General features: G+C 39.5%; 2 protein-coding genes across 2 annotated transcripts in view; one reads left to right on the forward strand and one right to left on the reverse strand.

Annotated features, from left to right (window-relative positions):
- The first annotated feature begins 901 nt into the window (after nucleotides 1-901).
- Nucleotides 902-11317, forward strand: IL7 (interleukin 7). Its single transcript, XM_077781597.1, has 6 exons — nucleotides 902-992; nucleotides 4630-4772; nucleotides 8079-8165; nucleotides 8943-9115; nucleotides 9796-9826; nucleotides 10335-11317. Exons 1-6 carry the CDS (start codon nucleotides 983-985, stop codon nucleotides 10479-10481), a joined length of 591 nt encoding a protein of 196 aa, XP_077637723.1. The 5' UTR covers nucleotides 902-982; the 3' UTR covers nucleotides 10482-11317.
- A 2594-nt stretch (nucleotides 11318-13911) lies between these two features.
- ZC2HC1A (zinc finger C2HC-type containing 1A) overlaps nucleotides 13912-19742 on the reverse strand; it is a 34587-nt gene continuing 28756 nt past the window's right edge. The window contains exon 9 of the mRNA XM_021550534.2: nucleotides 13912-19261. Coding sequence (XP_021406209.1) covers nucleotides 19075-19261 — 187 coding nt within the window. The 3' untranslated portion in view covers nucleotides 13912-19074. The remainder of the gene's footprint in view (nucleotides 19262-19742) is intronic.

Below are 19742 nucleotides of genomic sequence, written 5' to 3' on the forward strand. Positions count from 1 at the left end.
AAGACATTTCATACCCTGTTTTATTCCAAGCCTTTTGAACTGCACATGAAAATGTTTGCATTTTGAATTTACCAAGAAAAATACACCTTTCTACAGGCTTGTCTTTTAGAATTTGGGTGTCTTCCAGGCTGAAACACCTTCCTGAGCCATCCACCATTCTTTTTTAATCCTTTCAAATTCCACAAAATCATTTGGTGGGGGAAAGAGAGCAAGGAGGTGGTGGGGGGAAAGGGTGTAGACAATGAACTCCGCAGAAACCATCCACCTTTTGCTTCTGAGCCCATGCCAACCGCCTGGGATAACCCTTGACCGGAGACAGAGCCTTCTTGGCAGTCCCGCCTTCCGCAACCCATCCAAGGGCAGCTGAGGGAGCGAAAGGGCAGCGCATAAGCGTTCAAGCTAAACAGCTCTCCTCTGAAAAAGCGACTCCACAACACGCAGTGACTTTTTTTTTTTTTTTTTTCTTTTAAAGGATATCCTCCCCGCGGATGAGCGGCTCTTTCCACGCGTAGTGCCAAGACCCATCCTTCCCTCCCTGGCCGCACAGACGGCACTGGGCGTGTAGCCGGGGCTCTATGTAATCCCCGCCGGCACAGCCCGGCCCCGCCACTGCCGCTCCCGAGGCGCTCCCGACCCCGCCGCGGCGGAGCGGGGATGCCGCCGGTCCCGGGGGCCGCGCAGCCGCCCGCGCCCGCCGCCGGCCCGCGGGCAGCACCGCCGCGGCGGAGCAGAAAGTGAAAGTACCGCGGCCGGCGGAGCCCCATGGGAAAGGCAAAGCCCGGCCGGCCCGCCGCCGCTTCGGACCGCGCCGCGGCCCCCCCGGGCGGGCGGGCGCCGGGGGGCTGCTGAGCCCGGCCCGGCCCCCGGCCCCTCTCGGCCCCTGCGCGGCGCTCCGCGGGCTGCGGGCGTCATGGCCGAGGCGGCGCCACCACCATGACCGCGGACCCGTCGGCGCAGCTCCCCGACAGCCTCCGCACGGACCATGTTCCATGGTAAGGAGCGCGCCCCGCACCGCACCGCTCCGCGGAACGGAAGGCGCCCGCCTCACCTGCCCCCGGCTCCGCCGCGCTGCTCCGCACCCGCGGCCGCGCTGGCTCCTCACCTGCTCCGCTGTCTCCCAGCCGTCGGCCCCGCCGTCCCGCCTGCTCTGCCGGCGCGGTGCTTCCCGGTGCCTTTTAAATGCTTGGTGACGGCCAGGGAAATTCCCAGTTTTGCTTTTCTTTTTTCTCTTTTTCCCGTAGAATGAAAGTAAAAGAGTCCGGTTCCCATCACGCCTGCTGCCGGGAAGGGCAGCTCGGGCAGGGCAGCGGGACAGCGCGGGGCGGGGGAGCTGCGGGAGGCATTGCTCCGCGCCGGTCCGCGCTGCTCCCACCGCCCGTGGCGCCTAGCTTCCCGTGGGTACCTGCCTCCCGTGGGCACCTGCCTCCCGTGGGCACCTGCCTTCCGTGGGCACCTGCCTCCCGTGGGCACCTGCCTCCCGTGGGTGTCTGCCTCCCGTGGGCACCTGCCTTCCCGTGGGTACCTCCCTTCCGTGGGCACCTGCCTTCCGTGGGCACCTGCCTTCCCGTGGGTGTCTGCCTCCCGTGGGTGTCTGCCTCCCGTGGGCACCTGCCTCCCGTGGGCACCTGCCTCCCGTGGGTGTCTGCCTCCCGTGGGCACCTGCCTCCCGTGGGCACCTGCCTCCCGTGGGTGTCTGCCTCCCGTGGGTGTCTGCCTCCCGTGGGCACCTGCCTCCCGTGGGCACCTGCCTCCCGTGGGTATCTGCCTCCCGTGGGTATCTGCTTCCCGTGGGTCCCCCCTGCTGCCCCGTACCCGGAGCAGGTGCGGTGCAGCGGCGGGGGTGCCTCGCCCCCGGGCGGGAGCGCTCGCCCGCCCGCCCCTCCGCACGGGTCCAGCGGGACGGAGGGAAAAGAATGGCAGCGACCCGTTCCCCGCTGGAATTGCGGGATGCGGAGAGGGGAAGGGGGCAAAGGAACCGGCCCGCCGAGATTGGAGTGGGTTGTGCGGCACCCACTCCAATTTTGGTTGTGCTGCAAGGATCCCGCTGGGTGCCGCCGAGGACATACTGTATGCACAGGAGAATATCTTAATGTTAAAAAGCCAAGAGGTATGGGTTGGTGGGGGTTTTTTGGGTGGTTGTTTTTTTTTTGTTTTGTTTTGTTTTTGTTTTTTTTTTTTTTTAATATGGTGAAATACTGGAATACTAGCTCTTCCTGACTTTTCTAGGAGAATCTTTGGGGCTTTCCGGATATGACTTAGGAGTTTCTGGGAGTTTACTGGAAAGATGAGTTATTACCAGAAATGCTCTTTTTCTTTTGAATTGCTGGCCATAGGAAGTGCCCCAAACTCCCATTCTTTCAAAGTTACCTAACTTAAAGAAAATTCCTTTCAATTTTCAGTCTACATCTCCTCAAACTTTTTACGACACTTGTCTAATATTTTTTCCAGAGAACTCGTTTAGGAATATCTGAAAAAAATTGATAACCTTCCTTCAGTGGCTCAAGGGACTTCATGAGTGTGTATCACATGACCTACTTTTAATCTGTAATTTCCTCATTTAAAAAAGACTGGCAATCTGTACAATATCTTATCTCTACTTGTAGCTAGACAAGCCAAGTTTAAAGTGATGGAGACAGATTGTTTTAATGTATAGGATTGCTATTTTCCTCCCTTCAAGTATTTGTGAAGCAGCATATCCAAGTTGTTGGTATTACCCTATTTGTGAACAAGCATTGCAGTTCATCTTTGGCACTGGAATCAAGAGCTGCAATGGGAGATTGGAAAAATGTTGCCCTATAATTGCGTTCTTGAATGTTTTTTGTAAGTGTCTTTCAAAATACTAAATCTTTGTCCTTCAAACTGATAAATTATTCTACAGAGATATAGTTAGCATAGAGATTTACATAAATAAAGCTCTGTGGATGTCAGGTGTGTCCACTTGGAGCTTGAAAATCATAATAGAGTCACCTTACAGAGTTTTTAAATTTACTACATGTAGGATCCATTTAGATTCACTTAGCTCATCAGGCTAGATTTCTCGAGACATTAATAGACCTCAATTGATCAGTATATGAAAAGGCCAGAAAATCTGGTTTTCAACCCATGAAATTTCCAATTAGAGTTTGTCAGGCAGCTTTCTCCATAATTCTGTGATTTAGCTTGTACAGGTAAAATTTTTCCAGTCCTGTTTCCAGGACAGAGGTGTACATAACCACATGTTCACATGCAATCTATCAGAAAGAGAATGCTTCCCTAGTCAGGAAAAGCATGCATTCTTCTTTGAGGATTCAGTCTGCTGTGTGTGGTGGGAGTTGGCTGTGATGGGCTGTAAGGGACTGTGCTTCTTTTAATGGCAGTGAGCATGTGGTGTGCCTTAGTTCTTGCATTGCAGAAGAAAGTGGGTCAAGTTATGGTCAAATTATGGTCCAATTATGGTCAAGTTTTATTGCAGTTTTCTTAGTTGTTCAAAATTCCTCTCTGAGGCTGTGATTTACTAGTGATGCCCAAGAGGTGCCCATCTCTTGGGTGCTGGACTGGCTGTACCCAACACCTCATCCTTGCCAGAGAGGAAGGAAAGTAGCAGCTGGGGCCAGGGCATCCCCTCTTCCTTTCCTGGCTGCTATCCCTCAGCTGCTCCATATGCAGTTGTTCTTACTCAGTGATGAAGATGGGCAGAAACACTACGTACTCCTCCAGGAACTTGCTGTGATCTTTGCTAGTCCTCCATCATAAATTTATACCTTTGTTTTTGTGGGATTTTTTTTTCCCAAAATCTTCAATTTAAGCATTATCTTAGCCAGACTAGCAATATGCCAGAGTCCAATTATTCCTAATCACATATTATCATGTGTTTGGACTCCTTCATTCCCAGTACCACGTGAGTCACCTGCAGGCTCCTGTCACTCTCTTCAGGCTCTTTTGATGTTTTGGTGTTTTCTCTCTTCCCATCCTCACAGAACTCATGTTTTCCTGGATGTCATGACAAAAGACCAGGGGTCAGAGCAAAGGAAGGCAGTCCACTAAAGGGATAAACAAAGTGATGGGCAGTGAAGTTTGCTCACAAATATTGCAAAAACCTTGTGGAGAAGGTTGTGTTGCATCTCATGTTACGGCCAGTGGCATGGATTTGTACATTTGGTCAGCCTGAAAATATGTTTAAACACACTTCTGTTGTAGAGGTGTGTTCAGGGGTATTTGTAGAAGTTATCAAAGGAAAAATGGGCAGCTGGGATGAGATTCAGCTGCAGGTTAAAACACTTGAATGTCTAAATATATATGATTAAAACACTCCTCTACATGTGTCTGATGTGGTTATGGTCCAATAAAACTCAATGCTTGCAGTGAACCCTGAGGATGAATTCAGCCCAAGCACTCACCAAGTAGCTGGTCAGCTCAAGAGTTGTAGGCTCTTATCCACACTGGCCAAATCATCTTGGGGTATGAGTGAGTTTAGACACCTAAAGAGTGTCATAATCTGGAGGTGAATCCTTCCCTCTAGCAAGGCACAAGTCATTTAGCTGTATGAAGATCCCTTTTAAACTATTTTAACAGATTACAGAATGTATTTGTTAATACAGCACACAATCTGTGACGTTAACTAACATGTACCTAACTGTTCTTGCAATCCAGCCTTTTTCAGATCTACCTTACCAGTTCTGCCACTGCTCCTTGTTCTGTCTCCAGTGAAAGCATCTAGCTGTGCAATGGGAAATAAAACAACTGAAATCCGTGTGAAGTATGAAAATATACTAAGTCACGACATCAATGAGCTGGTAGGTAGCAGCTCTTGGGCTTCCAAAACATGTTGATTATTTTTAGATGCTAACAATTAATAATAAAAGCTCTAATGTTAAAACATGATAAAAGACCTATTTAAAGTCACATATTATGCTGGAATTGTGGTTTTATTTGAGGAGGTGCAACAATTCACACTCTTTACAATTTCTGAAATCCGTGGATAGTGCCTATTTGCATGTACAAATACTGTGATACAGTTTTTTGTGCCTGTGCATTATGTTGTTAGACACATGTACTATTTGGCCATACATCATATATTTGATTAGAAAGTACTTTTTTCTAAACTGTTTCTACTTCTGTTTGTATGCTTTCATCAAGAGAAGAAAGCATCACACCTGTAATTTGTTCTACTAATTAGAGTTCTTGACTGAAGTTTTATGTTGTCCATTGAGTACAAATACACAGAGGCACAACATTCATATGACAATAAAAGTTTGTATCTTAATAGGTTTCTTTGTACCTATTAATATATCCTATTTAGCCAACAAAAATTATCTTTTCTAGATGGCAGCAGAGAAGAATTTAATATTCTCATGTGTAAATCTCCTCCTTTATGTCTTTATCAGCCACATTTATTCTAGGTTTGCAAAGTAGTTTCTTAACAGTTTACCAATCCATGCCCAAAATTTACCTTCCAGTTCTTCCTCATGAATTATTAGCAATTAAATTCATCTGTCAAGAATACTTCCATGGGGAAACACTTAAAACAGTTGTATTAGTAGAGGCATTCCCACAAAAAAATGTGATTTTCCTGACAGATTGTCACTAAATGAGAATTCACCATACTGTTGCAGTCTTAAATCAAGATCTATTTGCATGAAATACAAATAATACACAGCCTTTTTCCACGGGAAAAATCAGGAGTCATTTGATTTCTTGACACTTGTGAAACTATCACCATCCTTCAAAACATTATGGCAGTGGTCTCCAACCCAAGACACATCAACCCTCATCTGGAAGCAAAATACCTTTATGGTCAGGGAATGATCTTTTAACATTTTGATCATGTTATGTTGGTTGAGATTCTGAAGAGAGAAAGGTATTTCTCTGCAGATAAATGACTTTATCCTGAATGAGGCATCAAATCTGGGGAGAATATTAATGGCCATATTAGAATACATACGTACTCCCTTTAGTTTGCTGTCTCATTTCTGACAAAGACAAGTATTCCCTAGAGAACAAAAACAAACTCTCTTGGTGAGCAGTTAGAAGACAGCTGACCCACAGGAGAAAATGATACAAAGGAATAACACCCTCTGGGAAGCAGATCCTGCTGCCTTCTGCTGGTGGAGATCCATGAGTTACCTCCCAGCCCTGCTCAGGATGCAGGGTCAGGGAGGCTGGGGGACTGGCCCGGCCTGGGTAGGGCAATGCCTTGCCACTGTCCTGTTGTAGGATGGAGCTTGATGTAGTCAGTGCCCCATGGTGCCATCAAGGATTGGAATGGAGCAATGCCATTATTCCAGATAGATTTTAAAAGTTTTTTTTCTTTTTTAGTTACAATAAATATTATTGCAATATTTTAAGACATGGGGGTTTTATAAAAGACTGTATGAAAACTAAAAGAGTTATCAAAATAAATACATAAATAAAACCTTCATGAATTAATGTTTGTGAAAACTAATGGGAATATACTGAGCTCTGAAGCTTCTACTTCCTAGAAGACATGCACAAGCAACTACTGTACAAGTTTCTTCATTTTTTCTGTCTTGTCTTTTCCTCATTTAAGAGAAATTTGTCTTCTATTTATAATCAGTGTACTGTCACAATAAGTTAACAGCAAATATTATGTGTGCTGTGTGATAGCAACCACCCAGTAGGCACTTTCCTGCAACTGCAGAGCCAAAGTCAATAGCTTTCAGCTCCTCAGCCAGATGTTTGGAGCAGCTAGGGGTTTGCTGCGCAGCAGGATAGTGAGTCATATACTAGGTCTCTGCAAGGTAAATAAATTTTCACTAATGCTTTTTCTGAGGTCATGATTTCCCTTAGGTTGGTTTAGATACAGCCAATAAACTGCCTTCAGATGTTGTTACTGACCATTATACTAAAGGTGATCTGAGCAAACTAGAGAGGATGGGAATATTTCGTGGCAGTTTACAAATGAAGTGACAGATACATCATTTTTAGGGTGATTATATAAATATATATATATATATATATATATATATATATATATATATATACACACATATATAATTATAAATTTTGGTGCTGTGTGACTGCACCAATATCTGTTGTGGTGCAAGAAAAGATGTGCATTTGCATTAGCTTCCTGATGTTGGTGGTTTGTGTTTTTTAATTTGGTTTTGTTGTTTTGTGCTTGTTTTTCCTTTGTCAGTGCATATTTGACAGACTAAACTCTTGGTTTTGAAAACACTTTCTGGAAAAAGTTCTGTTTATCTTGGGTGAACTTCTGAAATACAGGCAATTTCTGCAGAAAACCTTTAGGAATTAACTGTCTGATGTGTTCATACACACGGCTAATTGCAGAGAGCTAAAACAATACTTTCATGAGCTGACTTTTTTAAAGCCCTTTGGCTTAACTGGAATGTCTGGATACAGGCTGAAGAACACAGAACTTCTGTTGATTTGGCTTCCATTGTCATCTTGATGACAAGTGTGAAAGTGGAAGAAAAAACTACAAGAGAGGATAAAGTATTGATAAAATATAATCAGGCAAAAGACCATGTGATGTTGCTTAGACCATCTTCTGTTATTACATATGCAAAGTGAGTGTTACCATCTGTTTAGAGCTGAGACATTTATTTATTGTGACAAACATTGACAAACATTGTATTCAATGTATTCAATGCTACAATTCAGATGTAAGATTTAAACATTGCTTTATGTCTCAGAATTTCCAAAGAACAAAGCAATTCGATAGAATACGAAGATTTAAATTGAACAGATTTGTGTCCATTTCTGGGCTCCCCAGTATGAGAGAAATATGGAGCTACTGAAAAGAGTCCAGCAAAGGGCCTCTAAGATGCTGAAGGGACTGGAGCATCTCTTTGATGAGGAAAGGCTGGGAGAGCTGGGGCTGTTCAGCCTGGAGAAGGCTCAAAGGGATTTCATCAATGTGTAGAAATACCTCAAGTGAGTGGGCAAAGAGTGCAGAGCCAGGCTTTTATCAACAGTGCCCAGTGATGGGACCAGGGGCAGTGGGCACACAGCAACACACAGGAGGTTCCTTCTGAACATCAGGAAAGAGCTTTTTACTGTGAGGGTGACTGAGCACTGACACAGTACTGCCATGTCTAAACATCTATGATATTTTACAGGTAAATATGTCTGCAGAGAATCGTGACAGGTGCTGCACGAATAAAAGACGTGAAAATATCAAAGTGTTTTTCTGCAATGATACTGAGGTAAAATTTAACTTTTCAGAATGTAGAGAATGCAAAGCCAAATGAATTCTCTGTACAGTCCAGGATAAAATAGCATGATAGGGTAGTATTTTGTTTTAAAAGTAAAATCACAGTATTTAGGATGGTTTGTTTTTTGAATCTGGAATTATATGATGTGTGAGTAAATTGATATTTTAAACATTTAAATATTAAGCAATTCCATGTCCACAAAATGTGTGGTTTGTTTCCCTCCTATGAAGCTTCTTCATTTTTCATTTTTTAAACAAAACAGAAACTTTTATTTTTGCCAATGGAAGTAAACATTACAATTTCCCAATCTCTTTTTTTTAATTTTAATATATAAAGTTGTATTAGCTAAGCTTTTTACTTCAGACCTGGAAGCTTTAAAATAGTAGTTTGGGCAGATCTCAAATGCCAGAAAGTACAATTGTCAGCTGTTGCCACAGATTTTATCATGACTTGATAAAAGGACTGGTAGCATAAATCATTAAATAATTTGTTTTCCTAACTGCATCGATTGATTTGATTACAGCTGTTATTTCTCCCTAACATACTTATGCTACTATTACTACTAAAAATGGTTGCTTTTAATATCTCAAAAAGATGGCAAGTCAGTCAGATTAGTTATGTGTTTTATTGAAAAAGATTTGCACTATGAAAGCAAGAGAAACCAATAGTAATTAAAGGAGGGTTTGTAGTTTTTAAAATATAAACTAACATTACAAATAATTAATGGTGCACAAACTTTTCAGGACATTTTCCTTGCTCTCTTGACAGGAAATAGAATCACTACAGAGCATGGCGTGCAACATGCTCAGATTCTTTAATAAGCAGAAAATCAGCAAAGCCTTTAGACAGAAAGCAGCATTCGTCTCATGTGGGACATTACAAGTTCTACAGTGTAAATGTGAAAGACCAAAAAAAGAAAAGGTGAGTTGTACTCAACTTTAGTGTGTAAGTTTAAATATTTGCCTTATTTTCTAGAGCTCTTCAACACAGATTATCACATCTGCCTCTAAATGATACAAATATCTTGCACATGACATATGTTCTATGCCAGAGGAAGTTTCCTCTGTATAGCATTTGTCTTGTAATAGACATTAAGCCCAGTGCAAAGACTAAGAAAATCATCTGGAAGTCTATGGTGAAGATACCTGCTCTGGTTCAGTAGTGAATTGAATTTCACTTAATTAATTCTCCAGTGAGAAACAAGTATCAGGCTTGTGCAAAGAAGGCATTTAAACTTCTCTGGAGTATAGTCAGAGTCGTAACTCTCACTAACCCTAAGAGTAATGTTTAATTTGGTTTGTCTCCATAATTAGGGTGAGATTCTCTCTGGTGTTTATTTTAACCACAATCTCTCAAATTCAACAAGAACAATTAGGTATGATAATATTTGTTTTTTTAGTATTTGGCAGAATCTTCTTTTTGAGGCGCCACTTAAATGCAGCACAGTGATCTACTGACTACTGTAGCAAAAGAAGAGTGTTCTTTTAAGTGTGGCTCAGCATTACCTATTGAACACAAAAATATTAACCAATGTCAAAAAGTCTCCACATAGGCACCAAAAATAAAATGCTTAAAAAGATGGATTGAAGACTTCATTATCTCTTTATTTTTCTCCTTGAAGTGGAGAGACAGTCTGGGATGAGATCTTTAAAGTAAGTTAGTGTCTATATTTTGCTTTGTCACCTCTGGTGAATCCAACATTTACCTTACTTTAAAGGTATCCCAGTGAAGACACAGAAGTCAGTGTCACCCTTGCAACTCCTGCCTAGCCTTATGGATTCCTGCTTTTATTTAAAGCCCAATTAAATTAATTTAGCAAAAAATTATGAGCAGTCATTGAAAATGAACAAGAACCACAGGAGCTTTGTCTGGCTGAGATCTTGAACACTAGGGCACAGCACCAGCCCCTGGAACTGGTCTGTCTTGTTCCACTAGTCTTAACACATATGGTCAAAGTTTGGCTCACAAATTAATTGGCTTTATTTTCTCAGTCCTTCAGACAATGGATGATAAATTTTAATCTGTGATGGAGAAAGGACATGTTCTTAGTTGGACACACTGGTTTCAGGTGTCCTTATTTGCTCTGAGTTAAAGCCACATTCTCACAGTCCCATGGGCAGGGTCTCTTTTCAGATAACAATACAATCTGTTCTGTTTCAGGTTTGCCCACATGTATTTAGAATAGAAGATACAGAGACAAGTGAACAGTCCAAAAAGAAATGTAACCAAGAAGTTTGTGAACTGAAAGAAAATATATCTAGCCTTCGATCCTGCTGGAATAAATTTGAAAAATTAATTTCCAGGTGATTCCAGGTGAATCCTGCTCTTTTCTTTCAAAGTGGCATTACTTGGTATCTTTGCATTTTACATGCATTCTTCAAGTAACCTTGCTCGCTTATATGAACACTTTATGCCAGAATTCTGATGGAAGGCTACTGTAACTGTACCTTGTTCCTGGAGATGACAGAAGCAGAAATGGCTGAACCAAGCTGCTGAAGTCCAAGAAGTGGAACTAGAAGACCAGCATGTGAAACAAAGAACTCTGCAAATGTCTGTGTCCAACCTTTGTGCTCTGGAAACTACTCTGAATTTTATGATTTTTCAAGTAACTTTATAATATTGTTATATGAAAGCATCCACTTGCATGTCTACTGGAATTTCTAAAAAACATCTTGGAATCTGCAGGTGAAGCAAAAGAGTATGAAAAAGTAGCTGGTTTCTTTATGTCTATGCAAAACACACCAAGGACTAAAAGTAACAATTTACCAAAGCAGCAGCTTATTTTGGATATGTTCTCCTGACACAGAAGTGTTTTTGGTGTAGGTCTGATGGATCTGCTAACTGATTTGGGTTTGGAAAAACAGGGAAAAACTTAGCTTTTTGAAAAACTTAGGAAGGGTACTGATTTTTGAGAGATGCAGCATGCTTCTGCTGGCTGAAGCACAGGCAAGACTGAATCCTGTGGAAGAAGAAAAAGGTGCCTGAATGTAAGTTGTTCAGTTGACTGGAAAATATCAGATGCCCTGGATTCCCACAGGAAACAGCACTACACTCATTCATTTGATCAACTCAGAGTTAGCTGCAGGAGGAGCTAGAATTCCTTAGCTTCAGATTGTGATTTCTCATATGCAATTTTTTATGTAACATGTTTTAAGATGTTAGGCAAACATGACTTAAAATATGTGAATATTGTCAGAGAATAATATATTGGCATTTAACTAATAAAGTGCTCATATTTTATTTTGAATAAATATAAGTATTTTTATAGTTATTACTCTTTTGCAGTTTCTTACTTTGATATAACTCCTTTGGTAATAAAATATTTGTCTTCTATGAAATTGGGCTGTTCACTGTTTGACTACTGTGACTCCTTTTTTAGTTTGAAATTTTTTCAGAGATAATCAGTCATTCAAACCCCAGCTGGGGAATTCCTGTCTTAAAATACCCATTTCTTAGCTGCTTGTAACCTGCCCAATTTAGGTAAACATTTCCATACCAGCCATCTGCCTTGGACTAAATACTTCAGGAAAGCTTTAGTTAAGTCAGCCAGTTGTTTCCTGATTCAAAGTAAACTAACAAATTGTTTTATCTGTGTGAATTTTTCTGTAAAACTACTCTGTAAAAATCTTGGTATTCAGAACAAACACCTGAAAAAGCAGCAGGATGTGCTTCAAAGCGCTGTTTGCTCAGTTGATAGTAAACAGCACTAATTTTATGTATTTGACTGGAATAAGATTGCTGTACTGATTCTAAGAGGGAAGAGGTGAAGAGCAAAGCATGTCATGCTTTCCTGAAATACACACTCTCCAATCCCCTGTGCATTTATGGCGATGATGAGGCAGGAGTGGTAACTTTGTAAACTGTGACTGAGACTTCCACATATTCTCTTTAGCTCTTCATGTAGGAGATTACAGCTTTAACTCTAAAAACTTCAAAAAACTGAAACCAACCCCAACCCATAAATTCTTCATGGAACAGGGAAAGGAAACATTTCCCAGTATCATACTGCAGATGAAGAGAATGTAACCACAATTGTAAGGACTTCACTGGAATTTCTTTTTTCTGAAAGATGACCCAGGAGACTGCAAATTCAGTTGGTCTCCGAGACTGAAGAACAGTTGTTTTGATATTCTTTGGAATTTCAAGAACAGTTAAAAGCCAACACTTATTTCCTAATAACCACTTGGCAAACAAAGGGCAGTGTGAATTAAAGCAAAAATACACAGATGTAGTTATTAGCTACTACAAAATCGAAAGGTCAGTCAGTTTAAGTTACTTAAGCAACAGTCCACAACTTAAGTCCTGAGAGAAATGAAGCAATTCCAGGACTACCCTGGGCGAAAGACCAAGGGTAGATCCAGAGCAGAAATTTAAATGAAGTGATTATGAAATTGTGATTTCTTCTGATTACTTCTTTTAATAAATAACCTGCCTATCTGATTCTTGTTGCCAAATTTCCTGAGTCACTGCTTACATGCAAGCACTAACTGCTAAATGCAGTGACATGTGCTCTTTGATTTGTTTCTTCCATTTGAGAACTTCCTCAGGTTTCCTGAACTTACAAATGTGGCACTCAAGTGCTTTTCAGGAATTGGCAAAGGGATGAAAACTGTGCATGGTATTATCACCATCATGCCTACCTCCCTGTCACTTTCACTTTTGCATTTATTTATTTATCTGGCCACAGAAAAGAAATACTATGAGTAGGTCAAAACCATGATTTAGAAGTACATGGAATTTATGGGAAGGTGTCAAGGATAAAAAAATAGGTATTTAAAATAAAAGGATTTTCACAATGTTGTTGCAAAAGGCTCAGGTTTGAGACCATCTAAAAAACCTGAAGGTGCACAAGTCCCTGGACCTGATGCAATACATCTGCAGATTGTGAGGGAACTGGCAGAGGAAGTGTCTCATGATAGTTGAGAAGTCATGGCAGTCCAGTCCCTGTCCTTCAACTTGCCCAGGGTGCACTCGAGCTGACTGTGTCATTGATGAAGATACTAAAACAACACCAAAACAAGAGTCACAAAACAGGAGTCCTGATGGGCAGCACTTGATACCAGCCTCCACCTGGACATAGATACACTGTCCACAACATTCCAGCTGCATCCATCCAGTCAATTCCATTTCCACTCAACAGTCTATCTCTGAAATCTATATCTCTCCAAGTAAACTAAAGAGTTCAGTAGAAGGAAGTTTTCCCTATAAAAAGAAATTAAAAGATTTATTGATCTCTATTAATCTATATTTAGCAAAAAAAAAAAATCAGCAATCCAAACCCTCATTATAATTTCTGCTCACTTAAATGAACTTCTGAAGAAAAACATAGACAACTTTTTTTTCTTCGTAATTTCATCAACAAAACAGTCCTCTAATGTCATGAAGGATAACAAACCCAGATCAAGCTTAAGTTTACTATCCTTTACAGTTTTATTATTAAGAAAAAAAAAATACTACAGATGCCACAGTGATGGGCTCTACATAAACTAAATTCTCAGTTATAGTTGGGGAAATAGAGGAGATACAGGGTTAACTTTATATAAGCAGATCACACTGATTTAACTATCTGCTATGTTTTTCAAGGTGACTTAGGAATTCAAGTATCATCTCACACAACTTAAAAACCCTATTCTTTGTGTACCTGAGATCAGATATCACAATATTAATAAGACTGAAATTATATTACCTACCTGTATGCTATGTTATAGAAGATAATTTTACACTTGACTACAAAAAATTGCACATCACAAGAAGTTTTATTGGCATATTTGCTTTGTTAACAAGTGGCAAATTAGCATTAGGTGGTGATTTACATTTATTAATTAAAACTGAATTGACACTTTAAAATAAACATAAGAAATAAGAGGCAAACAAACAAAGGAATTCTGGCCAAAGAAACCCTCACTGGATGGTCACAAACAAATATTCCATGTACTGAGGGGCAAGACAAACATAATAAATGCAATGCTGAAAAAATTAACCACCTCCAACACATGAATGAACACACCATTTAAAAACACAGAACATTAATAAATCAACTTACAAAGAGAAACATATTAAGTGTCATATGAAGGATGAACACCAAGAGTTAGAGCAATCACATAAAGTAGATTTTGTAACAGTTGTACTGTACTCAGCACTTCACATATCCCACCCAAATTCATGGTTCTGCCAGAAAGCCAAACTGAAATATAAAACTATGGTAAACCATGCACTTCTGTTTAGAACATGGGTTCAATATTCAGCTGTATTAAACTGAGTATTTGATTTGCTGACCCAAATGTTCCAATTGGGAAAATATAATTTCCCTATCGATTACTTTTGTAAAGAATGAACACTTATTACGAGAAGCTGTTTTCTGGCAAGATGAAGTAGAATGGGGCTAAATAGGATCCTCCAGAAATGTATATTATTCTGGACTGACATAACACCAAAAAAACTCACCCAAAACAAACCAAAAAATGAACTAGTATGCAAGAGTAATTAATGTCTTATACTGTGACTACTGGAACAAAAATATCAACCAAGTGACTACTGAACTCAGCTAATGAAGTCTTTTACCTAACACTTCTTCAAACAACACAATTAGGTCACTCAAATCTTACTTAGCAAGATGGGAAAAAACCAACCAAACCAACCAGCAACAAAACAATCAGAAGTTGGAATAAGCTGTACTTGAAAGGCAATCAAACTATTTTCACCAGATTCACTAGAACAAATTTTACCAAAGATGAAAATTCTACCTTCTCATACAACCCATATAACTATTCATAGCTTAGTCAAACTGGATAGAAAAAAAAAAGTTTAAAAAGTGCTCTTACTAAGCACAATTTTTTCAGCCAAAATTGAAAACACTCATTACAGGTTTGTTCTTTGCAGATATACAAAGCCTATGTGATGGAAATTAGCAGTTCTTGTGACCTTTGTAATACATAGACAATACCATTCAATTTCATATGCAGACTATTTACATAGTCTACATCAGTGTGCACCTATCTTGTTTATTTAAAGTACTGCAGTCATATCTCCTTCCACTGACTCAGTTAAGCAAACATCTCAAAAACGCTCTCCCTGCATTTCAGGCCCCAGCTCTCCGCTGCGATGGTGAATTAGAAGCTAGTCCCTTGCAGATGACAGAGCACTTCCATGATGCATAAAGACTGGGTCAGGTGTTACAATACAATCTGGAGTTCCCATCCTGTGGAGGCACAGGATGTGTGGCTGCACTGGAGCAGCTGCTGCCCCAGCACTGCGGGAGAGGCTCAGCGCCAGAGCACGTGGAAAGCTCCCCCTGCCTGATGCCCTTCCAGCCAGGGAACTCTCAGGTGGAGCTTTTTCCCTCCTTCCAGGGAGTTTAAGGTCTCTTCGAGTCTCTTTGGCAAATCTGAAAAATTCTACCTAGATGCTCATTTCATAGTTACAACCTGAAATGGGGGTGAAGCATCTCCCTGTGCCCACCTCCTTGCAGTGGTGTGTAAGACTAATTATTCATATAAACACATATTTTAATTGCTGTATATTTGGAGATTCCACTTCTGAAACTACCTAGAGTGTGGACACCATGCATAAATATAAACCTGTGTAAGGTACATTATATAGAGATTAAGCTTTATGCTATGCTGTTTTTACTATTGAAGCTAGCATTTTCATAACTCCATTGCACTTCTATCAGCATAGTTCCAATGATCTTGCACTACTTCCTGGCACAGAGAGGTCCTTTGTATAAGAGAAAATCACAAAAGTAGAATGGGAATGCAAACTCCCTCAGGCCAAACATCAAAACCAGCCTCTTCCTGTTTCTTTAAATGGAATTTTGCCGTTGACTTTTCAGCGTTGCCCCCCCACTCCTCACTTCTTTAATGAATGGAAGAACCTTAGTAAGAACATTAGGAAGATAAAATGGCTGACAGTAAATCTGTCATAGGGTTAGACATTGGTATAGGAATCATCACAACGATTGCATCACTAAAGTTCAGTATAAACAGACAGTGCATAGTTAATGTTTTTTCCTCACATGAAATCCAAGGCATAAGGGTGCAGAGAAGACTAGGGCAAGAGGGTTTGGATGTAAATGACCAATAAATTAACTCTGCAAACTTCTTGACACATGTAATACACTAAAGATTGAAAATTCAGTCCAACTCTCTCAAAGTTTTTTTTTCTTTAAATATAACAAATTTGTTTGCCACATTCAGTTCTTTGAGGGCATTATGAAAACCAATCCATTGTTTTGTACAGTCAACCACTGAGATGGAATTGCAGTGATCTGTGTCGATACCTTCAGTAATTCTGGCTAGGGTCTGTAACATCACAGCATTCAGAAACAAAACCAGTTGACAAACACAAAACATACTGGGCCTCGTAAGTCTTACCATACAGCACCAAACTACACAGTCAAAAAGAATTTAATTGTCTGCTTATATTTACTGTGGATTACAACACATACATATTATCCAGTGTTACTATAAATAGTCAATTACGTTTCATAGACCTTCTTTATAGGGCCAAATTAAAAGATCAGTTTTAAAAACCTTTTTTATTACATTCAGGTTAATTCCCTATCTAACCCTCATGAAAAATCACGTTTAAGAGAATCAAATTATGTGCTACTCAAGTAATTTACTAAATGCTGCATTGAAAGCAAAGAATCTCACAAACATCTCACAAAGCAGAAAATACATTAACTGTATGAGTATTGATTTGAAATCAATATGTTTTTTCCTACAGTTACAATAATCCTGGAAAATCTGAAAGGTATTGAGTACCATACTAAACATTCCCTTTGTAGAAAGCATTTTTAATAAATGGAAAAAATGCATTTTCCAGCAGAAACAACTGCAAATTTATTAGGTAGGAGTAGATTCACTATCTAATCAAATCTGTTCTGGACTGGTATCTTTGCTGTTGGACTCTCAGCTCACAAAACATGTCTACAGATCTCCACGGCCTAAGTCCAGGGAAAGTTTTCCAAAGCAGGCTATGGAAAGAATGCACAATTCCAGTTTTTCTAAATACAGACATGAATGTGTCATAATATGGATCCTAGAATCTAAACTCCTAGAAAATAAACTGGCTAGGATTTATCAGCTCTAAGTATCATTACCAGTCATCCGTTCTATAATACTCAATAGCCAGTTTACACCAATTGTGAAAAGACTACACTGAATGAAGGATAAATTCACTGAACTAATTTTAAAACATCAATAGCCTGTGGCCTGCAACATAACTATATCAAGTCTCTGAAATCACTCACCCTTAGACTGGTATCTGCTTGGAAGATGGTTTTCTTCAATCATGCTTTCTTCTAAATTGGCCCCATTGATAATCACAATTTTTGAGATTGTAAGCAGCAAACATAATAGTACCATGGAACACTACATTATATTTTAGTTGTAAAGAAATTAAATGAATTGAGACTAATGCTGTTTGTGAGCTGAAAGTACCAGTTTCTGACAAAAAATTATTTACTGTGGGAAAGGCACAGTTAAGTTATTTCAGATCGTTCTGTCACACATAATGAAGATGGTGCAAGGACTTCAAAGCAAAAATTCACAAAATAAATTACAATATTAAGATACAAGTTAAGTGATTTGGCTTGTGAATGGTTTTATTAGTAAATGTGTAATTTACTAATTTACTGTGTAATTAGTAAAAAACCCAACAACTTTGAGTCTCTCCCTTCTTCCCAATGGATTAATGTGAAGTCAATTACTAACTTGAAAAAACTTCTGTTTTTAACATCAGAAATACACAAAACTGAAAAAAAAAAAATTTGGGTATTGACACATATAGCAGTGAAGCAGTTACTCCCCTATGCATTCATATATGAAAGCTGTGCTATATTCACAGGAATAAGAATAAAAAATACTCGCTACTTATATCAAGATCTACTGCTCTACTAGCATTCGTTTTTATAGAACTATTTTTTTTTTTTGGTATTGGATACATCAAGAAGGCTGTTTTCAAAATAAGAGTTCAACATTTAGGTAGGATAAGCATAGACTTCAACTTTGCTTGAGGAAATGAGTGAAAAGAAAAAAATGAGCAGGACCTTTGGAAACAGGACAAAGCACAACACCTTTACATATGCTAGTCATGGTGGAACACAGGAGGAGCAAGACAATATTTTGAAACAAAAGGAACTTAAAATTAATAATAATAAAATTAATACCATATTTTTGCTTATAAATACATAAAATATTAACATGTTTTTACTGAAAAACAGAACATGGAAAGCCACAAAAAGAAAATCTTGCCTTTCTTATTAGATACAAAGAGAATTCTCAGGTAGTCTTTCCACTTTGATTCTTTAAAAAATCCTAGAAAGCAACTGGAAAGTCCAATTAGCATATTACGGTTAAAGAGTTTAAAGATCTAAGCTTTTTACACTTTTGTCTAGGAATTTATAAGGCATTCCTCATGTTGTTTTCACTTAGAATGAAACATCTAAGTTACTGCCATAGATGAAAGAAATGTCTCCATAGAGAAACTTCTGAAGCCCAAGTTGTTCATGGCTAGTTCCCTATAGGTAAGTATTACCCTACATAAGAGATTTTAAAAATCCTTTGCTTCGTAGGATTTGCAAAGAAAAATAACATTGAACCTTTCTGCTACCTAGGTTACTTAATACATTTTAACCTTAATTTTAAATATTTTCAATAAAGAGTAAAGAGAATTTCCTTGAATGGCACAGTTTTAGGTAGCTGCTATTTTTATATACAGTATACATCATTGTTTATAAATAACTATGTAACTGGAAGATTGCACTCAGAAAATTACAAAGTGATGTTTTGACTTTTGCAGCATGAAGTCTAACTGGATAGAGCACTCAAGCTTTCCATGCAACAGTACATAGCAGATGATCCAGTTTCTTGTTTTCTTTCTGCTTTAAAGAATGTGTTCACACAACCATTCTTCGAATTCCACACTCACAGCAGAACTTTGCCCATTCTACTGGATACTTTGTTCCACATTCATGGCAGAACTTGGATAACTGTACAGGTGAAATTCCTTCACTGCTTTTTGCACTTCCTCCATTCACTGAGGATGAGCAGTCTCCATTGTCATATCCAGTTTTCCCATTAGACCTGAAAATTCCCAGATGAAGAACATCCTCTGTAAGTCAGTTCAGTATAACTTAATGTAAAATTAAGTCTAATTCATACAATGAATATAGTTATTGTTACTGTCATTTTCATTCCTTCACTTCCCATTTACAGTGGCATATTTTATAAACAACACTACCAAGGCTCCCATACATATCTCCAGATACCCACCTTCCCTGCAAGAAAACAAAAAACATCGGAGTTTGAAGAGCAGGATCAAATATTTCACTGACTGCTTACATTAACTGGAGTGTTTGAAAAGTTAAAAACTAGCTTGTCAAAAAAGAAGGCTAAACTAGCAATACAATTTTCATCCTACCCTTTAAAAGGACAAGTCAATTTATGTGCTTAGCATGCAGATTTAATTAGGTTTCTACTGAAAGAATATTTGGTTATCTTTTTCCGCTCCCAAGCAGTTTTTGACATTTCCAACAGGATCTTCTGTGCACATCTGAGACAGCTG

The sequence above is a fragment of the Lonchura striata genome, chromosome 1 (assembly GCF_046129695.1).
Source record: "Lonchura striata isolate bLonStr1 chromosome 1, bLonStr1.mat, whole genome shotgun sequence".
Lineage (NCBI taxonomy): Eukaryota > Metazoa > Chordata > Aves > Passeriformes > Estrildidae > Lonchura > Lonchura striata.

Coding starts and splice junctions, on each gene's coding strand:
- IL7 (XM_077781597.1), top strand. Junction 4,773..8,078: donor GTCACGACATCAATGAGCTG/GTAGGTAGCAGC, acceptor GATATTTTACAG/GTAAATATGTCTGCAGAGAA. Junction 9,827..10,334: donor TCTGGGATGAGATCTTTAAA/GTAAGTTAGTGT, acceptor GTTCTGTTTCAG/GTTTGCCCACATGTATTTAG.